The sequence below is a fragment of the Aulonocara stuartgranti genome, assembly GCF_965226115.1.
Source record: "Aulonocara stuartgranti genome assembly, chromosome: 14".
Classification (NCBI taxonomy): domain Eukaryota; kingdom Metazoa; phylum Chordata; class Actinopteri; order Cichliformes; family Cichlidae; genus Aulonocara; species Aulonocara stuartgranti.
In genome coordinates this window covers 19,201,522-19,217,275 of record NC_138950.1, presented here as the reverse complement: position 1 = coordinate 19,217,275, position 15,754 = coordinate 19,201,522, and the positions used below count along the sequence as shown (strand labels likewise).

At 44.2% G+C, this 15,754-nt stretch overlaps 2 protein-coding genes across 3 annotated transcripts in view; both read right to left on the bottom strand.

Moving 5' to 3' along the window:
• Positions 1–15,754, bottom strand: part of grik4 (glutamate receptor, ionotropic, kainate 4) — a 384,934-nt gene that overhangs the window by 307,563 nt on the left and 61,617 nt on the right. The window lies entirely within an intron of this gene.
• On the bottom strand, positions 4,976–6,704 carry LOC309687037 (uncharacterized protein). The gene is made up of 2 exons (XM_082501703.1): positions 5,727–6,704; positions 4,976–5,663 (listed from the first exon to the last, which is right to left on the bottom strand). Exons 1-2 carry the CDS (start codon positions 6,027–6,029, stop codon positions 5,001–5,003), a joined length of 966 nt encoding a protein of 321 aa, XP_082357829.1. The 5' UTR covers positions 6,030–6,704; the 3' UTR covers positions 4,976–5,000.

The following is a 15,754-nucleotide window of genomic DNA, read 5'->3' as shown; positions in this document are numbered from 1 at the left end:
CATTTATGGAATATAAAGCTAAATTATACATGCCTGGCAACCACTTAGCGATGGGCTAAAACAACCCATTTTTGCCATATTAACAAGATCTACCACTCCTATGTTTTAGCCTTTTCAATGTGATTAACTAGATTCATTTTCCAATAGCACAAACAGTCCAAACAATACTGTAGCATGGGCATGTGCTATTGTTTTATAAAAGTAGAAAAAATTCATGACAAAACAGTCTTTTAGGGAGGAAATCATTCTTTGTACACGTAAACAAAGCAGAAAAATAGCAAAGTTTTCTGCTAGAGGCGACAGCTGCAACTTATTCTTCATCAGAATACAAAAAAAAATGATGGTATGTTTACATTTGGGTAATGGAGAGTGCTGACAAACATAAGCCAAGAGGATTTATTCATTAAAATTTACACGAATTCCAATGTTGCTCAGTTCATTTAAGCATCACGGAATGATCCGCTTGTCCTGGGCCAAGAGCCAGAGTGCACATGCGATACTAGACTCATGCAAAATTTATTGTAACAAGCGCTCTGAAAAATGTCTAAGCAACATATTCTACTACTGCCTCCTGCACACTCCTGTATTATGCAGTAAACCTAAGGCAAGGTGAAAGAATTAAAAGCGATGATGATGAGAGAACCTCCGCTCCTAAAGAGTGGTACAATTCATTTCTTAATTAGACATTTGTGCTCAGCATTCCTGCTCTGGATAAATAGGTTAAGAACTGGAAAACCCTTAAGGGACTGTAAATGCAATAAAAATGAACACAAACTCATCACAAAGAACCAGTGTTTACAGGGAGGAAAGGGATGGCGAAGAACTTTGTATTTTCCACATGTAAATCACAAGTGTTTCAGATCAACCGACTTGTGACACCCCTCTTTAGGCAGCAGTTACAACATGCAAACAATAATTATTGCCTTGAAACCCCATATGGAGATAAGGCGAGCTGGTGTTAAATGGAATTTAGGAGGAAATGTCAGCTGGACTCATTTGCGTGATAGAAGCACAGTGAAGTGGCCATTAAACAGTAAAACAGCTCTCTTTATTTGGAGCCTGATAGATGGGCCAGTCATCTTTATTCACAGCCTTTCTTGTCAAAGAGAACAAATCTTAGTGTGGCCTCTCTTCTTTCTCACTTGTTTTCCTCTCTTTCTTTACACATATGCAACACCATTGTGGGATAGAAGAGCCTCTCAACAGCGTTAATTAATAACAATGGTGTAATCAAATGAAGGGCTGTCCTCGCCTCTCTTTTTTTATTATTGCAGTGTGATTATTCTGCCCTAACGACTTTGTACTTTTGCCAGCACCCCGTGTTGATGTCTAAACCCAACTGCAAAAGGCAGGGATCTTCTGATAATGAGTCTGAAGGGAGAGCATGGGTGAAGCATCTAATAGGGTGAGGGTGACAGAACAGCTGGAAAGAACAGCGCCATTAAGAAAAAACTAAGGTAAGACAAGTCAGGGAAGTCAGTGAGGTTGAAATAAAACAGAAAAAGAATGAGGACTGAGGTATGTAAGTAATTATGGTGACATGGGGGGAAGTGAGAGGTCAGGTCAAAGACTTGCGACAGCAGAGAGCATCACGCAAGCTGAGTCAGACAGCTGGGGATGCAGATGTATAAAGGCACAAAGCAAAGGCTCTCACTAAAAGCTAAAGGAGAATTAGACTTGGCTATCTTTAGTCTCCGTGTTTCTGTGCAGAAAACACAAAGGCCATGGTACTCAGTGGCCTGCAGAAACTAAGCCAATCATGCTTACGGGTGCACACACTGTTACAAACCAAGCTCGATTCACTTTTAGGGATCATTAAGCAGATCATTGCATCTTCAGATAAGGATCACATGATTTGGATCCAGTGACCCCACTTCCTCTTCACATCTGGCTTCAAAAGTAAGAGGACAGTGTCAGCAGGCCTGGCTGGTTCAGAGTATCGTGTCCAATCATGGCAGTCTCTTGGACAGACCGGAGAGGTGATGCAATTGATCATCTGACAGGAATGATAATTTATATTCTCCACATAGTGTATACCCATTAAAGGATTCATCTTAATAAGTTTCATTCAGTAGCAGAAAGTAAGTCATATTTGATGCAACACATTTCAAAAAAGTTGAGACAGCGACGCAAAAGACAAATTGATTGAGTGTAAGAGAGCATCCTTGAGATATCTTTCAGAGGTAAAAACTGGGAGAAGTTCACAGTTCTGTGAAAGACTGTGAGGGTAAATAGTTCAACTATTTATGAATGACGTTTCTGTAACTGCAAATTTGTGGATTTACAAAGTATTATTGAAAGATAGATGATCTGGAGAAATCTTTGTACACAAGGAACAAGGCCAAAAACCAATACTGAATCACAAATGCGAATCTAAAGGGTGGTTTATTGCACATAAGCCATCCTTGGAAACTGTTTGGATAAGGTCACGTGCTTTTAAAACATATGAGGCAGGTGACTGAATCAACTGTGTGTCTATTGCCATCTAACTAAGGTTAACTTCAGCATGTCAGAACCATAGAATATAGACACTGACAAAGAGCAAGAACAAGCTGCAGCACCAAAAAGCTTTGAAAGTTACTAAGCAGCAAGCACACATGGCATATTACATTTCTCTTCTTTGCATTTGTCACGGCTGCCGAGGCGAGCCGTGTGGATTTAGAAGGAGGACCCAAGATGCAGGCAGTGGATGAGATACCGGTGGTTTTATTTACAGAGGTGTAGTGGCAAACAAACAGTGGGGCATAACAAACAACTAAAGACACCTAAACTGGGAGAACTAAAATAACAGACCTGGGAGCATATGACAACGGATGATGAATAGCAGAGAGACGCAGACGAGGAACAGGACACCGTGGAACACAGGGTAACAGACTGACACAGAGTTACACAGACTGACACGGAGGAACACAGACGAACCGGCAACAGGCAGGAGAACACACAGGGCTTAAATACACACACCAGTAATCAGGGAATGAGAGACAGGAGGGCAACACAGCTGGGAGGAATCTGGGCTGACGGGACAGGGGAAACGTAAACTGATCACACTCACATACGACGCGGACCTTCACAATAAAACAGGAAACTCAGATACATGGAACCAGACAAGACATTGAACTAAACAGACAGATTCACAAACAGATGGGGAGACACCATAGACAGACAGATACAGACGCAGACTCAGAGGCAGATCGAAAATAACACAGAACTTAAACAATCATCTAGAAAATGATAAACTAAAAGCGCTGGGTCACCGACCCAGGACCATGACAGTACCCCCCCCTCAAGGGCTGGCACCAGACAGCCCAGCAGAAACGAAAAAACGGACCAAAACAAAACAGAAAACAACCCGACCAGGGCGGGCGGAGGGGGCCCAGGACGGAGGGACAGAGTCCAAAAAGGCCCAGATAGTCAAGTTCAGGAGGCCGACCACGCGAATGGCAACGGGGCAGGTCCGGATGCCGGCCACGCAGTAGGCAGTGGCGCGGAAACAGTTCTGGGGGCCGACCGTGCGGACGGCAACGGCGGCGTGGAAACAGTTCTGAGGGCCGACCGTGCGGACGGCAACGGCGGCGTGGAAACAAGTCCGGAGGCCGGCCACGCGGAAGGCAGTGGCGGCGTTCAGGAGGGCGTCCACGGTGGCGGAGATGCCCAACAAGCGGCCTGGCAGATGACCGACGATGTGGAGGTGGTAGTAGGGGACCTGAAGGCTGCGTGGCCCCTGCAGCCCCAGGCGAGGCGCAAGCTGAGGCTGGACCAGACGAGGCGCAAGCTGAGGCTGGACCAGACGAGGCGCAAGCTGAGGCTGGACCAGACGAGGCTGATGAGGATGCGGAGGCTGGACCAGGCGAGGCTGATGAGGATGCGGAGGCCGGACCAGGCGAGGCTGAAGCAGAAGCAGAGGCCGGACCAGGCGAGGCTGATGAGGATGCGGAGGCCGGACCAGGCGAGGCTGAAGCAGAAGCAGAGGCCGGACCAGGCGAGGCTGAAGCAGAGGCCGGACCAGGCGAGGCTGAAGCAGAAGCAGAGGCCGGACCAGGCGAGGCTGAAGCAGAAGCCGGACCAGGCGAGGCTGAAGCAGAAGCAGAGGCCGGACCAGGCGAGGCTGAAGCAGAAGCCGGACCAGGCGAGGCTGAAGCAGAAGCAGAGGCCGGACCAGGCGAGGCTGAAGCAGAAGCGGAGGCCGGACCAGGCAAAGCAGCTGATGAGGATGCTGAAGCTGGACCAGGCAAAGCAGCTGATGAGGATGCTGAAGCTGGACCAGGCAAAGCAGCTGATGAGGATGCTGAAGCTGGACCAGGCAAAGCAGCTGATGAGGAAGCTGAAGAGGAGGCCACTGCAGGTGATGCGGAGGCTGGACCAGGCGAGGATGAAGACACGGAGGCTGGACCAGGCGAGGATGAAGACACGGAGGCTGGACCAGGCGAGGATGAAGCAGTGGCTGGACCAGGTGAAGCGGATGAAGCTGAAGCATGCGCTGGACCAGGCGACGCTGAGGATGCTGAATCCGGACCAGGCGACGGCGTGGAGGATGCAGACGGAGGCGCTGCAGCAGGTGGCGGCATGGATGAAACTGCTGCTGCAAGCGTGGATGAGGCTGCTGGTGGAGCAGCTGGTGGCTGGATGGGCTCCTCGGGCCCCCCAGCTGACGAGGCAGATGGCTGGACGGGCTCCTCGGGCCCCCCAGCAAAAACAGTCTCAGAACCAGTGGGCACTGGAGCCCCTGGCACACACAGAACAGAACCAGCAGGTGCGGAGACTTCTGGCAGGAACGCAACAGAACCAGCAGGTGCGGAGACCTCTGGCAGGAACGCAACAGGACCAGCAGGCACACGGGCCTCTGGCAGGAACGCAACAGGACCAGCAGGCACACGGGCCTCTGGCAGGGACAGAACAGGACCAGCAGGCACACGGGCCTCTGGCAGGGACAGAACAGGACCAGCAGGCACACGGGCCTCTGGCAAACACATAGCGGCCTGCAGCTGCGCAGAGCATTGACCCTACTCAGACAGCGACAGCTCTGTGCAGTCCTCAGCTGGCTTCTTAAACTCCAGGGGTCCAGAGTCTGATGGGGGCTGAAACCCAGCCTCTGGGGAGGCCCTGGAGTGCATCTCAGTCTCAGAACTGGCCAGCCTTTGAGGAATGTTGACATTGTTCTTGGGTTTGTCTCTCTGCTTAGAGTACGGAGTTGTTGAACTGTCCGTTATGGGTTGGACTGACATGGCTTGCTGTACAGGAGGAGTAGGTGAAGGTGATGGCTGAACAGGTGGTGGAGCAACTGACACAGGATGCAGGGCTGGTGACTGCTGAACAGGAGGCTGAACTGAGGATAAAGCTAATGATTCTTCTGCTAACCGGGCTACTGACTGGGCCATGGATTGTAACAGGGTTTGTAATAAGTCTGGCTGTGACTGTAATTGAGCTATGGATTGTGAGGCTGAATGTGGCGGAGGTGGCGACTGGGCTTCCGGCCGGGCGGCTAACTGAGCTACCTGCTGGGCAGCTGGCTCAACAAACACAGCCCCGGAATAAACAGTCATTCGAGCTGGCGAAACAGACGGAGTGTCTTTTCCACTCACCACAGCCGGCAGTTCCGAAGTCCTACTCTCCGGCTGTGGGGCGACGCGCCGACGGCGCGATCGTCGCTTCCTCCCGGGCAAAACCTCCGGCGGGCCGGGCAAGACCTCCGGCGGGCCGGGCAAAGCCTCCGGCGGGCCGGGCAAAACCTCCGGCGGGCCGGGCAAAATCTTCACCGCCAGGCCGGGCAAAATCTTCACCGCCAGGCTGGGTTGGGAAGCGGTAGCGGCTGGAGGGCGAAGGTGCAGCTCATGAAGGAGGAAGTCCCGTGCCAGCGGGTGAAGCGAGTCTAGCAGCCAGGAGTGTGCAGAGAGTAGCTGCTGTAGCCTGGCTTCTACAGCGCGGTGGAACTCTTCTTCCTCCTGCTCGAGCCACAGGTTTACCAACCTTGCGACCGTGTCGGTTACCTCCTCCCGAAACTCCTGGGTAGGTGCGAATGCTGCTGGGTCCATGTTGGCCGGTTCGTACTGTCACGGCTGCCGAGGCGAGCCGTGTGGATTTAGAAGGAGGACCCAAGATGCAGGCAGTGGATGAGATACCGGTGGTTTTATTTACAGAGGTGTAGTGGCAAACAAACAGTGGGGCATAACAAACAACTAAAGACACCTAAACTGGGAGAACTAAAATAACAGACCTGGGAGCATATGACAACGGATGATGAATAGCAGAGAGACGCAGACGAGGAACAGGACACCGTGGAACACAGGGTAACAGACTGACACAGAGTTACACAGACTGACACAGAGTTACACAGACTGACACGGAGGAACACAGACGAACCGGCAACAGGCAGGAGAACACACAGGGCTTAAATACACACACCAGTAATCAGGGGATGAGAGACAGGAGGGCAACACAGCTGGGAGGAATCTGGGCTGACGGGACAGGGGAAACGTAAACTGATCACACTCACATACGACGCGGACCTTCACAATAAAACAGGAAACTCAGATACATGGAACCAGACAAGACATTGAACTAAACAGACAGATTCACAAACAGATGGGGAGACACCATAGACAGACAGATACAGACGCAGACTCAGAGGCAGATCGAAAATAACACAGAACTTAAACAATCATCTAGAAAATGATAAACTAAAAGCGCTGGGTCACCGACCCAGGACCATGACAGCATTGATGTCTGGGGGTGAAGGGAATGCAATCCAAAAAAAATCCCTGAAAGCACAAGCAGTTTACATCCAGGCAAGATGTCTGCACCACTTTGGAGACTCGGTCATTAATGATCATTGCTCCTACTACAGATGTTTTACTATTTGAAATGTGCTATTTCTGTTTCTGTCTGACCAGTATGGATAGGATTAAAGGCAAAGCAATGGTAATGGTTTGGGCATATGCAGAGAAGGGAGACTGGATATACTGGACAAAGGATTTTGAATGTGGTGCTGCCAGGCAGGAAGAAAAGAGGAAGACCAAAGAGAAGGTTCATGAGGGAGGACATGCAGAGGGCTGGTGTGACAGAAAAGGAAGCTAGGGATAGAGTGAGACAGAGGCAGACAAGCTGCTGTGGAGACCCCTAAAGGGAGCAAGAAGAAGATTTCTTGTTTCTTGTTCTTGCCTGACATAAATAATTTCGCATCTCATTCGTAATTCTAACAATAAATCATAGATATGTACATATGACATGTAGATGATTCTTGTTTTTCAGCTTATAGTTTTGTTGCAGCTAATAGTGAAGTATACTGGAGCACCAACTGATCTCAAGATACATTACACGGTTTTTCTTATTGTCGTATGTCCGGTATATATTGAGCCCGTTAATTAACTATTTCAGTATTCTGCAGGTGATGCCAAACACAGCACTTTTTAATCTGACCATAGTACGTGTGTGTGTGTGTGTGTGTGTGTGTGTGTGTGTGTGTGTGTGTGTGTGTGCGTGCGTGTGTGTGTGTCTGTGTGTGTGTGTGTGTGGCCATTAATGGAGTGTTTATTTTCTCAGTTATGCATTCCCTGCAGTACTCAATTAAATGTGACACTGACAGAGACTTGAAGCCAATCAATGTCCTCTCTCTCTTTTAATAAGTGTTCCTGATGATGGCACACCCACACAGTGAACTCCACAGTAATTATCATGGCCAAGAATCTCTCTGAGAGAAGATAATGAAAAGATCAGAGTTGTGACTAACGATCTCACTTTACTTCTGTCAATGACCCTCGCACTGATTCTTTACACCTACTATGCATATATGTATGCAATACACTTATTTTAAGTGCTAATAGTATCTTTGTCGCTGGCTATTCGCCGTTGTGGGGGCAAATAAATGAAGAACATGATCCAATCACAATTCAAATGAATTTGAAAGAAAACAACAAGAATCGTTACAGCCAGCTTGTGAGTAAGATAGCATAAGCGATTCAGCAATATACTGGCGAAGACATGCCAAATAATTTCTTTGTTGACAACATAAACTGCTCCAGGGCAATTTACATGCAATAACAACACCCATTCGGAATGAAATCTGCACTAGAAGATGCAGGGCCGACGAAAGGCCATTAATGCAACCAGCTAAGTCGACTTGATTGAAAGTGCTTTCAGAATCGCTGTCTGCCTTGGAAACTCACAAAACCAGAGACAAGTTAGGTAGAGAGTCAAATTAGAAGGTGAGGACAGAGAAACTGACCGGGCTCAGACTGAAAGCACTACAGCTCGCTCATGATGCTTACAGGAGCTTTCATGTTTTTTATTGAGCAGATTACAAACCAATGACTGGTACGGTGACAAAAAATAAAAACAAAAACAAAAACCCATAAGGAAAAAGAAAACACCTTGATCCTGAGATATACATTCATCTCTTGGGCAGAGTATTTGAAAAGTAATGAAGAGAAGCCGCGTGAATGGGGGAAAGAGAGTTGGGTGATGAGAAAGAGATCCAGAACAAGATGAGTGGGAGGACAATGGGAGAATTCAAAGCAGGGCAATAATGCAGATTCTTGGAAAGAGAAGAGGGAACAATAGACAGAGAGTATGAAAATAGACAGAAAGCATGATGCCGTGGTAAAGGGAGACATTTTTCCTCTGTGTTTTTGAACGAGCAAAGCCCCTGGATTAATCAAACTGAGTCACATTGCCATAGGGGGCATCTGTTCTGTTTAGTCCTATTCAGTCTGTTGCAATCGCCAGTGGGCTAAAAGATCCACTCATATTCAACCCGAGGCCTAATTACAATCTGCAAAATGGCCTCACCAGAATGTGCTTCTTATGAGAAAACATATGAGATACAATTAAGACTTTGCTATTAAAACACACACACACACACACACACACACACACACACACACACACACACACACACAAATCTCTTGCATATTGCAATTGTCATGGAACGCTGTGCGGCAGGCAGGAGTAGGACCCAAAATGCAGGACTCACAGGCACGAGGGAATAAACTCAAAAGGCAGCTTTATTGCGTAACAGAAGATGATAGGCGATACAAAACTAGACTGGGAAAAACTAACATAAGGCTCACCAGGAAACACGGGGAATCACACACAGCATGAGGGACGACGTCACGCTGAACAGAGGGAGACGCAGACAGAAATACACAGAGGGTTAACGAGGGAAGTGGGAACACACGGGGAACACAGGTGACACTGATAATCATAACGAGACAGGGCGGGGTGAACTGAACACTGACGGGAGAGGTGAAACAGGAAGTACAGGAGGAGAGAGAGCACGAGTAGAACACCAACGTAACAGGCAGGGGAGACATGGAATAAACACGAAAGGGGACGAGGGCTCATAAATACATAGAGGGCACACAGGGGGAAGAGAGAGCACGGGGAGAACTTAGACATAATGGGCAGGGGAAGCATGGAATAAAACATAAGGAGAGACGAGGGCTCACAGATACACAGAGGGGCACACAGGGAGACATGAAGGGCAAGGGATCAAAACTAGAAGCCATGGAATAAATCACACACAAGTACAATAATACGAAAATCACAAAGAACTAAAAACGCTGGGTCAGGAGACCCAGGACCGTGACAGCAATACTGATAAAAATGTTTCAAATATAATGACATGCAGTTTTGTCATACTGGTTAGATATCAACTAGCATTCAATACATAAGAATCACAAAATGGACTTAGAGGTGAGTGCCTTCATGTGCTTTTAATTTCTCACATTAATATTAATACTTTACTTGTGTCGGTTAAAATATCTTTTGAAATATGGAGTTCACAATGATGCACCATAATAATACAAAATACCTGATAAAAGGGGAATAATTTTCTGTTTTTTCCTCCTATTCCTGACAAATGATGGGTTTTCAGTAATGTAAAGGTAAATAGTTGCAGTTCCTCTATACCAGGAGTGTCCAACATATGCAATCCAACCCACCTGATAGTTTAGGAAAAGGTGAAAATTGCAATGAACAAGAGCATAAATTTGTCTAGTTTCTAAATTTTATGCGTTACTGACTAATAAATTAGCCAGCTTGGCTTACTACTCCAAAAGATAAACCAATAATTCACAGAAAATGAAACTTAGGTTTTGGGAGGTGGGTTTTGCTTGTTTGTTATTTATGTGACAGAAGATTAAAAAAAAACAAAAAAACAAATACAAATCTTTCCTGCTTTTTTCCCCCTATTTACTATAAAATGCTCTGATTTTTCACAGTGTATCCACAGTAAATAACACGGGACGCTTTTTGTGAATTAACAGAAGTCAGAGTAATGAGCCGCTGCTTCATTTTCTGTAATGGTAATTTGTTCCCTGAAAGTGTAATCCCAAAGAGCCACCCTGGCTGCTTTCAGTAGAATTTCTCAATAAGACACATTATTGAAATTACACTTATTTTTCTCAGGGTATTCATCCCTAGTTTTATAAATGGGTGGTTTATTAAATGTATACTTAAACTTATTTACATTAAAAGAAAGAGGAACAAAGTGTGCTTTCCTTTTTTTTCCTGGTGGGACCGGCTTATTAGGCATTTCAATTATTGGATTGTATCTTTCTGATACACTACAGAACAACTTAGACTGCATATGGCCCACAAAGTAAAATGAGTTTGATTCTCCTGCTCTAGTTATTGATTTTCTGCAGTGTATGTTGTGTCTGCAAACTCTGTTCACTAAATGCTAATGATAACACATTGGACAGCTTAGATTAAAATCACTGGGGGTTGTCAAGTGTTCCAGCAAGAGAAATCTGTAGACTCCTATGAAACACCTGTGTTTATGTTACTTGTTGAGCTTAATGCCATTACTGTCACAGTCTTTTTAAGGCTCATTTGCGGTCATTTGATATACTGAAATGCTACACAGAAGGGTAAGGGTGTGTGTGTGTGTGTGTGTGTGTGTGTGTGTGTGTGTGTGTGTGTGTGTGTGTGTGTGTGTGTGTGTGTGTGTGTTAGAGCCTTGGTATCAAACTTGGCTGGGAATTTATGGCTCCAGGTGCTAGGCCTGTAAATTATCAGTTGTACTCAGATGTGAGTGTGTACAAGTGTGTGCTTTTTGAACATTTGCACAATATTTCAACAATACTGCAACAATAACGACAACCACAATAATTGTGTTCATGATAATCAGAGTCCAACCGTATTCTCAAGAGTTCATCTCAACAGTGCTTACATAAAGTTCAGTGAGAAGAGGAAAGCAACTTCAATTAACGTTAATGAGGTCAAATAAATCATGTTAGCAGAGCTTCATGGTGGTGATTTACAGACTGGAGCTTTTAGCACAATGACAAAAAGCTCATCATCACCCATGTCCCAGTTCACATAGTCATATACTATGCTATAACAACGTACCATAGTACAATGGCTTCAGTAAGCATCATGTCAGTATAGTATAAAATATTTAAAGCTAACTTCATTTAGCTTGAATTTGAGCTGTATGAGCTTTCATGGATGAAAAGAGTCTGACTAACAATAAGTCTCAACAGAATCTGCCACCCCGGGTTCCAAAACCACATTCTTTGTCAGACAAAGACAGCAGGCATATGTAAATAAACTGCTGTCCAACTACTGCATAAACACTTCAATTTCAGCGTTAGACAAAGATGAAAATAATGTATTAATTGCCTGTCTTGCACAAAACATCTACACCCACTTTTAGAGCAAGACACCCTGCGATCAAACATCAATATCTTCACAGCAGGAATCTTGTGCCACTGCTAAACTCCTGCCTACAGCAGAAAAGCCCCATGCAACGTTTAGCATCTGAAAAAAGTGTTCTTCTGGAAATCTCCCCTGATGTCAATTTGAGAATTAGCCTCTTGAGGCCCCCTGTGTATGGATTCACATACACACACACATAGTCTGTATATTTTATAAGTCGACAAAGGAACTGACAAGCACTGAGGTGGGAGGAAGTGGTAAATATCTGAGCCTACCTCCCCTTCGTCCCCACCCTCGCTCTTGGGTTTCGTTATCAATCGTGCCCAGCACTCCCAGGGCTCTGTAATTTCCAAATAAATAAATCATTAGTGGCTGCAGCATGAGGATTAATCACTGGCTGCTGCTGCTTCTGCCTCTTGATGGGAGTGTACCGTCACTCCCACCACATTCACATCAAGCCCCATCAGCAGCAGCTGGCTGGGCTACGTCGATTGGCAGCACCGACTGTGGAGGATTAGAAGCAGCAGCCTGGAACCTTCGTGAAATTCTCATTTCAGCTCTCTTTTTCTCTCTTTATTAGACATGTGTTTTCAGTTTGTGATCATTGTGCTCCTCAGATGAAGTCAGACTTAATATGAAGGACTAAATGCAGCAGAACTATATATTTACTTATCTTTAATGAAAATCTGGGATTTGCGGCTGATCTAACTATGACGGACATGTGTTGATAGCCATTTTAAGAGCCATTGAGTAGCAAGGGATGGCGAGGGGAAGACACGTTAGAGAAGGATGGGGAAGAACAAGTGCTCTGCTGGACTGAAGTGGAAGGGAGAAAGTCCAGCTAATCGGTGACCGCACTCAGGCCGCTGAAACAGCTAATGGATTGTTTGTTTTCTCAAAATCAAAGAGACCTTTCATGTAACACAGAGTTATTGTAGCTGCATGCAGTCATGAATATTATAATGAAGTTCCTGTATGATGCACTTCTTAAAACCTGCTTTTTAAAGTGAGGTACAAAAGAAACCATAAAGCAGTTGGTTGAAAATTAGGGTTGCCACCAAATTGCTTTTTTCCCCCAGCTGAATTAGATGGACCCTTCACTCCGATAGTTGTTCATTCCCTTTCCTAGAAGGCTTTCTTTAGGTTTCAACAGGATCAAATTAAGGCTTTTTAAATCTGAAATGAATTCAGTTCAACAGTGTTTCACATGCAGAGGCTGGTGTTAGTGATTCCAAAAAGAGGGAACAAGATTTGAAACAGATCCCCTGTGTCTTTTTGCTTTTAACTGATGCTCCAGCATGTATACAATTCAAAGTGCTTCCAGTTTGTGGAGTAGACTCGGCCTATAAGCAAACCCCATGGCATCATGCTTTTTGACTTGATACACACTGTACAGCTATAGAGTTTGCATTAGTGTCAGAATTATATGTCCAACATCTTAAGACATGTTAAGATTTAAAATATGAAACAATTAAATATAGTTAACTGGATTGTGGAGTTTGAAAACACTGAAAATTCTCAAGTATATACAATTTTCCTATTTGAAGTAGTTGTTTCCATTTATTGCAAATTCTTCCTCATCGAGTTTTCATCTCTTTTTTAATGTTCTTCCAAAGTTTAAATTGCTGCTGTGTTGCTGCTGTGCGATTACTTTTTAGGCTGACTCATTAGCTTGTAACCTTTACTGTTCAGACCCCCTCAGAAGTGATAGGGAGGAGGCAGAAAGAGTACATAAGAGCTGTTACACCGAAATTTAGACAAATTTGCATAGTTTATGGCTTATTACACAAGTAATAAGCCATAAACAAGTAAACAAGTACTTAAACAAGTACTCATGAAGCAGTCTAGTGGCTGCTGCTACATGCTCATAAAATAACTCCTCACTTGATGTACAAGCAAGCGAGGTAGAGACACAAGGACAGAGAAACATGAGCCATCCTTGCTTTAGAGCTATCATTTTCTTATTTAAATATAACATTCAGCAGGTGTAATATTTGTCTGTATTCTACATAATGGAAGACAAGGAAAATGTCTCGATTTCTTCTTTAACATTTGGATGGTATGGTCAGAACTTGGCAAAAACAACAAGAAAGCGTGGCTCCATCCCTCCTGAGTATTGTTGCATGTTCATCCCTTTATGACCATAGTGTATCCGTCTTCTAACAGCTGCTTCCAGCAGGATAACAATGCCACAAATATCACATTATCTCAAACTACTTTCTTGAACATGACAATGAGTTCACTGCACTGAAATGGCCTCTGCAGTCACCATAATGCAATCCAATAGAGCAACTTTGGGATGTGGTGGAAAAGGAGATTTGCATCATTGATGGATAAATCTACAGCACAGTGCGATGCTATAATGTCAATATCCCTGTATAATGTTTCCACCACCTAGCTGAATCGACACCATGAAAAATTAAAGCATTTCTAAAGGTAAAATGGGTACTACCAATTTTTACTTGGCCAGTGAGTATATAGCATATTATTATAATTGTCATCAGGACAATAATGTTCATGGCAACTTACTTTATATAACATGTAAATCAGTCATTGTGGCATGTTGACAGCACCGTCAGGATTACAGGCGGAGGAAGGCAGAGAAATGAGGCTAAGTGGCATAAAAATCTGAATGGTGTAATGGGTCTTCAACTAATGCATCCACTAGAGGGCAGCCCTAATAAAAATAGTGAAAAGAAAAATTATAAAACTAGAGTTTAGAATAATAAAAGCAACCAAAAAGCCAAACAATGCTGTTAAAATCTCAGTGTAAGACCGTTTGTGATACAGTAGTTCAAGATGCAGGACCCAATTGCTGGTCTTAAGAGACTGGGAATGAGGTCTGAAATCAAAGTCTTTAGCCAGGGGGTCATCCACAGAAGGCAAACAACTTAGCCAGGGCACAGAGGTAAAAACCAAAAACTGTTCATAAGCCAAGGAGAAATTACTTGACACATGAGCAAACTAGAATACACAGGGAAATATCTTAAGTGATAAAAAAGAAAACACAAGAAATTCAAACTTCAACGGCTGTAAAGCTTGACTGCAGAGAGTACCAAGACAATCTGTTTACTGATGAAGAAACAGCAGGGAGTATACAGTATATACTGGGAAGACTGAGTGGATGATTAGTGATAGGTGCTACACGTAACTGATGGGAAGAATAAAGAACAACATAAAACAAATCACAATGTATGGAAATGAGTGCTTTATACAATAATGTCTGTGAAGGTTCTCAGTCATCCAGGTTTATACAATAATACAGCAGTATAAGTAAGTGGCGGCAAGTGGCACAATTTAAAACAATGACACCATTTCAGTCAAGGCCACCATAATTAGAGAAGACTGCTATTTCCAGCTCCAGAAATTTATAATTTGTGATATGGTTCCATTCTGGTACATTCCCATCCTTCCATGTGCATATATAGAAAGCATGGGAGAGAGCAGCAAGACAGCAAATATGACACTGATTATATCAGACACACCATAATAATGGAGCTGGGGTGGAGATAGGTTGATAAATGGGTTGCAAATGTGCAGCAAGTGTGGGCAAGCCAAAAATACTTTGAAAAGTCTGCCAAATATATGAAAATTTGAAACTGGACAGGCATCAACCGCATCCAAAAACAACACTGTAAAAAACTGCAGGTCCGTTTTTATTTCACAAAATATTTCAGATGTAAGTTCAGGTAATATTTAAAAAAGGTGAATTTCAACACACAGGTTTATGTGGTGTAAAAAGATATATGTTACATGTAGGAGAATGGAATTCAAAATAATACACTGAAAAAACTGCAATAATTTGATTTTGTCTTTGAATAATATCTGTTGCATTGTTGTGCCTCAGGACTTTTCTATACTGGTATTGTATCATAATTAGCCAGATTTGCATGCACTTGTGCATTTAATATGCATGTGCAATAGATTGTTTTGACACAATTACTATGATATTGTGATGAATCATTTGTTGGAAAACAGAAACTGGAACACTTGGATCTACATCTAATGGGTTTATCTCAGTCACAGGTAAAACATTTCATAGACACATTTTTTATATAAAAGTAAATGGATTTAATCAACAATTTAACAATAAAATAAG